The 9,793-nt window shown below is 36.7% G+C and overlaps 1 protein-coding gene across 1 annotated transcript; it reads left to right on the top strand.

The window, feature by feature from the left end:
* The first annotated feature begins 2,428 nt into the window (after positions 1–2,428).
* LOC145576956 (protein TORNADO 1-like) lies at positions 2,429–7,671 on the top strand. Its single transcript, XM_081634657.1, has 3 exons — positions 2,429–3,941; positions 4,292–5,535; positions 6,195–7,671. The coding sequence occupies exons 1-3, from the start codon at positions 2,429–2,431 to the stop codon at positions 7,560–7,562; spliced, it is 4,125 nt and encodes a 1,374-aa protein (XP_081490783.1). The 3' UTR covers positions 7,563–7,671.
* The last annotated feature ends 2,122 nt before the right edge of the window (positions 7,672–9,793 follow it).

Genomic DNA, 9,793 nt, shown 5'->3' with positions numbered 1-9,793 from the left:
AAGGAGGAGATGTAAAAATTGAGCGAAATTGTCTTCATGTCTTCACTCAGTGCCCTTATTTTAAGTCAAACGACGTTACTTAACGGAAAAGTGATCCCAAAATAACATCTGATTTTTAGTAATTAAAAATGCTTACGTGGCTTACTGAGAGAAATAGAATTGTAGATCTCCGAGATTAATGGGGGCTCGCCCATAAAATAAATTTAGTACAAAGACATAACCAAATAATTTTTTGTTTTGGTTTTTATTTGTTTGTGTGTCTTTTATTAATACCTGGTGTTTCATAAATAATTCACCTGTTTTCATGAGTATTAATTGGTGTGTTGAAGATTTAGGGTTTCATGGTTCCTGTCAAAGTTGCGAAGATTGCGGGCATATGTTTATCAGATTAATTTATGTAATTTATGAAACAAGAGATAGAATGCCGAAACAGAGTGAACTCACAGAATCGTATTGCTTCAGATGAAGGGGATTTTTTTAAGGCTACTTTTTTTTAAAATTTGTGATGTATTCAATTATGAAGATTCATGTATGTTTGTTAGTCTTCTGATTTTGTTAGAAATTTTTGTAAGTGCCTTATGATTAATGAAATCTTTTTCTTCCTGTCAAAAAAATAAAAAAAAATAAAAAAACTATAACTGGGCTCTTTGATTGCCAATGTCTAGAGGTGATCAAGTTGAGCCCAGCCAAACCGATCCGGCCCAATTTTTGGGCGGGCTTTAGACAACTTTTAACCTCTCTCCCTCCTTATTCATTTTTCATCTTACTCTTACATGTTTAATTAATGGTATTAATACAGGTATTTGTAATATTGTATTAAATATTCTATACAATCAGTGTTGGTTTGTTATATTTGTACTGTATTAAAGTTGTAAGCTTTTATTGTAAACATCTTTTAAAAAAAAAATTGTAACTATTTATCAAGTAACTATTAAGCTTATATTTGTAGTACTGTTCCGGTTCCTATTTTTAGGAACCTGTTGCAACAAGTTCCGCTTCCGGATCCCGAGATTTTTATAGGCCCTATTACGCTCACCCTTAGATATAATACACTTTAAAATGGGATGAGTAGTTGTTAGGAGTGTAATTTATTAGACCATGTGCTTTAAATAAGGGAAATGATAGAGTTTTCCTCTAAAATAACTTTCTATTTATAGTGTGATGATAGTATTGTGACATTTCCATTTTAGAGAAATGTTGCAAACATTAAAAAATGGAGAATGTAAGTATTTACTAATATGGGCACTAGACCTGGTCAAACCAAGCCTCGCCTGAAAAAATTCTCGAGTACGGGCAGTCCTAAATCCTTTTTTTTTTTTGTTGCTTTGCCTATTGATATAAATTATAACAATATAATTTCTATATGTTTGTTGTGTATCTTTTATTAAATTTTATTTCTTAAATATAATCTTTTCTTAAAAACTAATAAATTTACCGTGCATGGGCCTTAAGCTAGTGACTTATACAAAGTATAGTCATAGTGACATACTCTTCCGTTTCATAATAATAGAGTAATATTTATGAAGCTCTTCACTTTTTAAATAAGCAACAATACAATTATCTCCTTGTAATAGAAAAAATGTGCATTAGAAACTTCATATAGAGTAGTAAATACTCATTATTATGTAGTTGAAACAAATTAAAGCTAGCACTAGTTTGTAACTTTGTACTACATATATCTCTTTGTATGCCTGTTGGTAGCCCCGTCGACGGTGACAACGACATGATCTAGCTCATTCCTCACGGCTGGCCACAAGAATAGCAACATACCATAGCTTTGCTCTTATGTCAACTCATTAACAATTGTGACGGCATTTGATACCTACCCACATTTAAGGGTTGGAATTCAGAAATTATTGCAACAATATACAAAGAAAAGCATCAAAACCTATAAAGTGGGAACATGGTTTCCCAAAAGTAATTTCTTGAAAAACAAGCTCAGAATATCTAAACATGATAACAACATAACGGCCCTTTTTTTGTCAAACTCCCAGATCAGTCACACCTCATCTGGGCCCCCTCTAAACAAATTACTCCGATGTCCTATTATAATTAACACAGTTTAATCAGATACAAGAAAAACGAACATGATTTAACCTTTTACATTATTACACTACTCAGAAAAAACTAGAGGTGTTAGTTCGAAAGTCCAGACCGAGTTCAGGAAGGTCGAGTCTAATTTTTAACCTTGAGGCATGCTAAATTATTGAGTTCAAGTAAGTCGAAATCTATATTAAATATTTTTCGAGTTGGTTTCAGATTGGATCAGGTTTTGACACCTTTACAAAAAAAAAAAAAAAAAAAAAAAAAAAAAAAAAAAAAAAAAAAAAAAAAAACCTTTAATCAGAAACCATACAGGGTAAAGTAACTTATTACTACAATCATCTGTACAAAAAAATAGGAGAAATTTCATGAACCTCTAAATAAAATGGCATCTGATGAAAACTTGAAAGATCTGCAATGGGTACTGCAAGTGTTGGAATCAGAAAACTGCATAAATCTGCAGAAAGTTTCCTTCTTTCTTTCTCATCAAGTTTCAGGCTGTCAACAAGAAACAGAATCCTGCATCAACATAAACCTGTCAAAGGAAAACAATGCTCTATTTTCATTCCTCCTTACACAGCTCTCAACAATGACGAAAAACAGCGCGACGTCAGGCTTAAGAAACTTGGAGTTCCATAGAGTAGTATGGGAAGTTGAGTATCTTCGGAGCCTCAAATCATTGCTTGAAAACAACCCGGGAGTTAAGCAAATTGTGTTTCGAAGAAATGACTTCAGTTCAGACTGCTTGAAGGAATTGTCAGAGATTCTGAAGGCTGCTGATAATCTGAAGGAAATTGTGTTCTGTGAATCCTGCATTGGAGGAAGAGGTGCTGGGATAATAGCTGATGCTCTGAAGGCGAATGATTGCGTAGAAGAGCTGCAAATTTGGGAAGATTCAATTGGGTTAAGAGGGGCAGAAGAACTGTCAAAGGTGATTGAAGTTAATACATCTCTGAAGCTGCTGACAGTATTCGATTCAAGCTCGTTTATTGCAACACCGATAATTTCAGCAGTTTTAGCTAGGAATAGAGACATGGAAGTTCACATTTGGAGCGCGGAAAAGAGAGAAAGATGCACAAAAGTGGTGGAGTTTGTGCCAGAAAATAGCACACTCAGAATATACAGGCTTGACATATCAGGAAGTTGCAGGGTTGTCTGTGCTCTCGGTATGAATACAATAGTTAAGGTTCTTGATATGACAGGAGTTAGATTGAAGTCGAAATGGGCGAGGGAGTTCAGATGGGTGTTAGAGCAGAATAGAACTCTGAAAGAAGTGAAATTATCAAAATGTTGTTTAAAAGATAAAGGGGTTGTTTATGTATCAGCAGGACTATTCAAGAACAGAAACTTGGAGACTTTGCATTTAGATGGGAATTGTTTTAGTGGGGTAGGAGTAGAGCATTTGCTTTGCCCTTTAAGCAGATTTTCTGCTCTGCAATGCCAAGCAAACACGACATTGAAATCGCTTACATTTGGAGGGGAAAGAATGAGAGTGGGGCGGGCAGGGTTGGAAGCGATCCTACAGATGATCACGAGCAATCAGAGCCTGAGTAGGCTCGGCATAGTTGATGATCAGGGGCTGAGACCAGGTGACATTGTCAGAATTTTTCAGAATTTGGAAAAAAATGCGTCGTTGAAGTATCTGTCACTGAAGGGTTGTAGGGGAGTTAAGGGAGAGCCGGTTTTACAGGCGATTGTGGAGACTTTACAGGTGAATCCTTGGATTGAAGAGATTGATCTTGAGGATACGCCGTTGCATAAGGCAGGAATGGCTGAAGGGATATATCAGAAACTGGGTCAGAATGCAAAGTCTGAACCTGATATGGATTTTTTTAAGGATATGCCGATGATTACACCCAAGAGCTGTCGAGTTTTCGTCTGTGGGCAGGAATATGCAGGTAACCTCCTGAACTAAGTTTATCTTTACTCTTATTTTATTCTGTCATGATTCTTGTCTGCACTATATATATGAAACAAGAGCAATTTGTTATCTGCACAAATTGATAAATTATATATGACAGTCATGAATATAAAATTATAGTCCATTAAATTAGAAGTAACTAGCACAAAACAATCATAAATTACAGGTGCTTAACAGAATAATAAATAGATGTTATCAAATTATTTTCTCTCTTAATGTCCCAAATTCGAGGGCTTAATTCTTACAAGTTTTCTGATGAATACAACCATATGAGTAATGGTGGCTGGGAGAAAATATATGTTAAGCTAATTGCATTCAGTATTGCAGGTAAAAGTTCACTTTGTAACTCAATATCCTACAACTTTTCATCTACCAAACTACCTTATGTAAACCAAGTCCGAACTTTGGTGAACCCGGTTGAACAAGCAATCAAATCAGAAGGGATGAAGATCAGTAGTTTCAAAGATGAAGACACAAAGATTACTATATGGAATCTGGCTGGCCAGCAAGAACTGTGTTCTCTGCATGACCTTATGTTCCCAGGGCATGGGAGTGCATCATTTTTCTTAGTTTTGTTGAGTATGTTCAGAAAACCGAGCAACAAAGAGATGAAAGACCCGGCTGAAATTGAAGAAGACTTGCAGTACTGGCTCAGATTCATTGTCTCTAACTCAAGAAGAGCAGTCCAACAATGCATGCTTCCGAATGTGACCATAGTTTTAACATACTTTGACAAAGTCATTCAGCCCTCTCAGAATTTTCAGGCTATTGTGAACCTAATCCAAGGAATGAGAGACAAATTCAACGGTTTCCTTGAGTTTTATCCAACTGTTTTTACAGTTGATGCAAGATCATCAACATCTGTAAGTAAACTTGCTCAACATTTAAAGAATACAAGCAAGATGATCCTACAAAGGGTTCCTCGAGTTTATGAGCTGTGCAATGACTTAGCAGAGATACTGTTGGACTGGAGGAAAGAGCATGACAACAAACCTGCTATGAGCTGGAAAGAATTCTGTGAGCTTTGTCAGGTCAAGGTTCCACCTTTGAGGGTTCGGTCTAGGTTTGAGAACAAAGAAAAGACTGATATGAGAAGGCGGGCAGTTGCTAGTTGTCTTCATCAGATAGGAGAGGTTATCTACTTTGATGATCCTGGTTTACTTATCCTGGATTGTGAATGGTTTTGCCAAGAAGTGTTGGGACAATTAGTCCGATTAAGAACAGCTCGAAAGCAAGGATCAATCAGGAATGGTTTCATAAGCAGGAAAGACTTGGAAAAAATTCTGAAAGGAAGTTTTCAGAGTCAGCTTCTAGGGATGAGTTCTAAGGTTTTCGAGAATTTGGAGGCCACTGACCTTGTTAAGCTGATGCTAAAGTTAGAACTCTGTTATGAACAAGACCTAAACGATCCCAACTCAGCCATATTTGTCCCTTCATTTCTTGAAGAGGGGAGGCAAAAACAACAAAAGTGGCAGCTCAGTTCATCTGATTGTGTGTATGCAGGACGGCATCTTGAGTGTGATGATTCAAGCTGCACTTTTTTGACTCCTGGCTTCTTTCCTCAACTACAGGCAAGATTCATCTTCTTGTTTTACGCTCTACTATCCTACTTTTAAAGTTTTAATCCCACAATAATTTACAGAATTAAAGACTTGACATGATTATGCAAAAATACCCTTCATAATAGTTGTGCTATAATGCTATATCTGCGCTTCACATTCTTATCACTTAATGACACGTTAAAGACCAATCATAATTCATTACGATTTTAGGAAATGTGTCAATTTTTCTCCTGACTCCAATATAGTATACATAACTATATATCCGGATGGAGTATAAGAAAGCAAACAGATAACAAATGAAATCTAGAAATCCGTTGCCAACATTTAGTCCCTCAGGTCCCAAAACACAGCCTTTATTCAGGATTTCATTATACAAGTGTCAGACTGTCAGCTATTATAAAATATGTCAGAGTACTCTTCATTTTCTCAAAACATGCTTAGTAAGGTAAATATATCAATCCATACACGGTTCCAATCTTCCAAAACGTTATGTATTGTGAGTGTATTAAATTAAGAACCAAAGAAACCAATAATGTAGTTGATTTTTGCCAGTAGATCAAAGACAGTATATCATCTTCACTGAATCAATAATGTCAATGAAAATATTGCGAATTTGAGCAGAGTGACAAATGAGAGTACCTTGTTTATGTGTGTTATTTGCAATGCAGGTGAATCTCCACAATAGATTCATGGAACTGAAAGATCAGCATGGAGCAACTTACAGCATGGAAAACTCTCTCATTTCAATAAACATCAATGGAATTGACGTCAGAGTGGAGCTTGGAGGACAGTTGAGCCATTATATCGATATCTTGGCTTGCTCGACCAAGAATCTAACAGAAACACTCCGACTAATCCATCATCTCATAATCCCTGCAATTCATGGCCTCTGCCAAGGAGTTGTATTAATTGAAAACATCATTAGACCTGAATGTGTGAGAAGTTTGATTCCTCCGAGATACAGAAAGACTCAGTTAGTTGCACTACACAAACTGAAAGAAGCTCTTCTAACTGTTTCAGCTGATGGAATGTATGATTACCAGCATACATGGAGTGCAGTATCTGATGCAGGAAAGCCCATCATAAGAGCGGGCTTTGATTTTGCAAGGGACCTCTTATCAGATGATGACTTTCGAGAGGTGCTTCACAGAAGATATCGTGATCTATACAACCTTGCAAATGAACTTGATGTCCCTCCAGAAGATGACCTTGATAGTGTATCAGTCATGACTTCAGAAAGTGTTGATCCATCATTTAGTGGGATAGCTAAGGGAGTAGAGCAAGTGTTGCAGAGGCTGAAGATTATCGAACAGGAGATCAGAGATCTAAAGCAAGAGATACAGGGGTTGAGATACTACGAGCACAGGCTTTTGCTTGAACTACATCGCAAAGTTGACCATTTAGTCAACTACAATGCCCATATTGAAGAAAGGAAAGTGCCAAACATGTTCTTCTTTGTGAGAACAGAAAATTATTCCAGGAAACTTGTGACCACAATCATTTCAGGAATGACAGCAATGAGACTCCACATGTTGTGCGAGTTTAGGAAGGAGATGCACGTGGTAGAAGATCAAATGGGGTGTGAAGTAATGCAGATTGATAATGTCGCAGTCAAATGCTTGGCACCCTACATGACAAAGTTCATGACACTGCTAACTTTTGCCTTGAAGATAGGTACACATTTGGCAACTGGAATGGGATCTATGATACCTAATTTAGGCAAAGAAGCTGCCCATCTGCTCGATTCTTCTCTTCTGACTGGAGCAGCTGGGGCAGCAGGGGCAGCAGCTATCGGGGCAATGGCAGTGGGGAACTGTAGGACAAGAGACAGATCACGAAATATTCAGCAGGATCAGAGAGCAGCACAGCAGTGGGTTCTGGATTTCCTGAGGGACCGAGGGTGCTCAACTGGTAGAGATATCGCAGAGAAGTTTGGACTGTGGAGAGTAAAATATAGAGATACAGGACAAGTTGCATGGATTTGTAGGAGGCACATGAGTTTAAGGGCCAATGAAATAGTTGAAGTACCCCTTTAAAGTTACTACTATGATACAATATTGATACTGAAGAATCTTCCTTATCTTTTGATGACATATAATCTTTTCTTTTTCTTGTAGAAGCCATCAATATTCATAAACTGTATAATCCCTTCTGATATGAGTGCTTTCTGATGTTCATAATTGATGTATGATGGAATACGTCACCGAGACTTAATATACAAACGTCACTGAGACTTGATAAGAGAAGACTAAGTACAGGAATGAAGCAATAAGTGGTAATTAAAAAGTTGACAGTAATTGAGGGCAGAGGTAGCTTGTACCATACAGGTTCAAAGGTGAACCAGCAGGGTTACTGATAAGGACCCAAATCTCTATTTAAATCTCAGAAAAAATCATAAAGTTGATTCAGATTATATTAGAATGAATCCATTTCCATTTGACCTGCAACACAATACTATTGAAATGGATATCAGACAGTGTTCTCTCTTCATAAATCCGTGACCAAAGTCATCGCCCCATGAATCGTACAGTTGGCAGTCTTGACACCAATCACACCATCATGGGACAGGAAGCTAACATCTAATCAACTAGGACTAATCCCAAGTTTGATCCTATTGTTCATACATTCTGTATTAATTCAGCAAAACTAATAGTTGGTAGTTGCTATCAAGCTCTATTGTGGTTCAATCTGAACAGAATTCCATTGCCTAAACAAGTATCCTAGTGTTGTAACTTTTCAAACAGAATTCCACCAACCAAATTTGATGGAGCCCCCATCTAATCCAGTGACCATTTCAAAGTCATGTATTTCCTCTACAACCAGTACAATATAACTTGTCACTTTATTATAACAATGCAAATTACTGGCAACTTTATAATACTGGTACTAATCAATCAAAGGTGAAGCTACACTTTGGGAACGAATCAATTGACCCCACTTGGCCTACCCAATTAAATTGATTTTTGAAAGAAAAAGTTACAGAGTACAAAGTATTTGACTTGTAGAATTTTTAAGAGACTTCTAACTCCACTTCACGCTAAATAATTAATTCTGTTTTTAGAGAAAGATATACAAGAATATTTTACTCCGCCCCTACATTTGATCCTTTTTAATCTTGAGGTTACACAACATCCCAATAGTCTAATACCCTCCTTACGATTAGGGAACTATGCAAAACACCGCCTATTAATCCAAAAAAGAAAGGAAAAAAACTAACATAGAACTAAAAATCCACTCTCAAAGATAAGTGTATCAGCCCTCGAAACCATGAATAGTGTATCTTTCAAAGATTTCCCTTACCTCTCCCAAGGAAAGGCCCCTATCGGGCAGGCGGTCCTGAAAAAGGAGATAAGTTAAATCCTTTCTATAATGCCTAGGTAACATAGAGGATAAGTAGTCCCTCACCCTTGAGCCCTGTGACTATCCTAAGGTAAATGCATAATCATTATAGTAGCAACTTTACCCCATTATACAATACAATAGTCTCTTTATTAATCAGTCCAATATGTAAGGCTGCTTTAAAGCTGCTGCTGTGATCATCAAAGCACAGATAAAAGTGGAAATAAGGGCCAATCTTATATATAAGTGGAGTGAACTTTTTGGGGGGAAAAAAGCACAAATTACATCTTCCTGTTTCTCTCAATTACTGTCTTTTTTTCCTTTTCTTTAGGGTCCATTATTATGAATCTAGCACTAAAGAACTTGAACAATTATATGATACTATCAAAAATAATATTCATAATGAATCTTTTATATACTTTCATGGACCACCTTACATGTATTTTGGGGGTTCATCAGCATACATAATAGCATACATGAGTTTATAATATGCTTTGATTGGATACCATAATTACTGGAAAATCCCTAACTGGAAATCAAAAGAAAGAAAGAAAGCAAGAGCACTAAGGTAATAAAGAACAGGATATTAAGTCGAGATTTTGGAACACCGTATCACCGTACTTCAAAACTAATCATGTTCGGAAATTTCTTTTTGTTTGTTTTTTCACTCATTAGCATGTAATTGAGTTTGTAGCTAATGTTGCTCAAACTCATTAGTCATGTCGTCCATGAGTACGAATCAAAGTATCAAACTCGGCAAGTTTATGATGATTTTCTTTACTGGGTCCAAGATGATGTATTGGGAGTCCCTAGCCATTCATGTTTGACACAATTCCTTCAGGTGGAAAGGCGATCTGTGATTTCATGTAACACAAGGTAGGATCATAGAGGAATGCATTACCACAGGTAGTAAACAAAGAATGAGATA

The sequence above is a fragment of the Chenopodium album genome, chromosome 13, assembly GCF_948465745.1.
Source record: "Chenopodium album chromosome 13, dcCheAlbu1.1, whole genome shotgun sequence".
Classification (NCBI taxonomy): Eukaryota; Viridiplantae; Streptophyta; class Magnoliopsida; order Caryophyllales; family Amaranthaceae; genus Chenopodium; species Chenopodium album.
The sequence above is the reverse complement of the archived record's forward strand: the minus strand, read 5'-3'. Positions and strand labels throughout refer to the sequence as shown.

Excerpts from the sequence above, each read along its gene's own strand:
- LOC145576956 (XM_081634657.1), top strand. The coding sequence starts at position 2,429 with ATGGCATCTGATGAAAACTTGAAAGATCTGCAATGGGTACTGCAAGTG. Across the intron at positions 3,942-4,291 it reads CTGTGGGCAGGAATATGCAG|GTAAAAGTTCACTTTGTAAC; the intron begins GTAACCTCCTGA and ends TCAGTATTGCAG. Across the intron at positions 5,536-6,194 it reads GCTTCTTTCCTCAACTACAG|GTGAATCTCCACAATAGATT; the intron begins GCAAGATTCATC and ends TTTGCAATGCAG.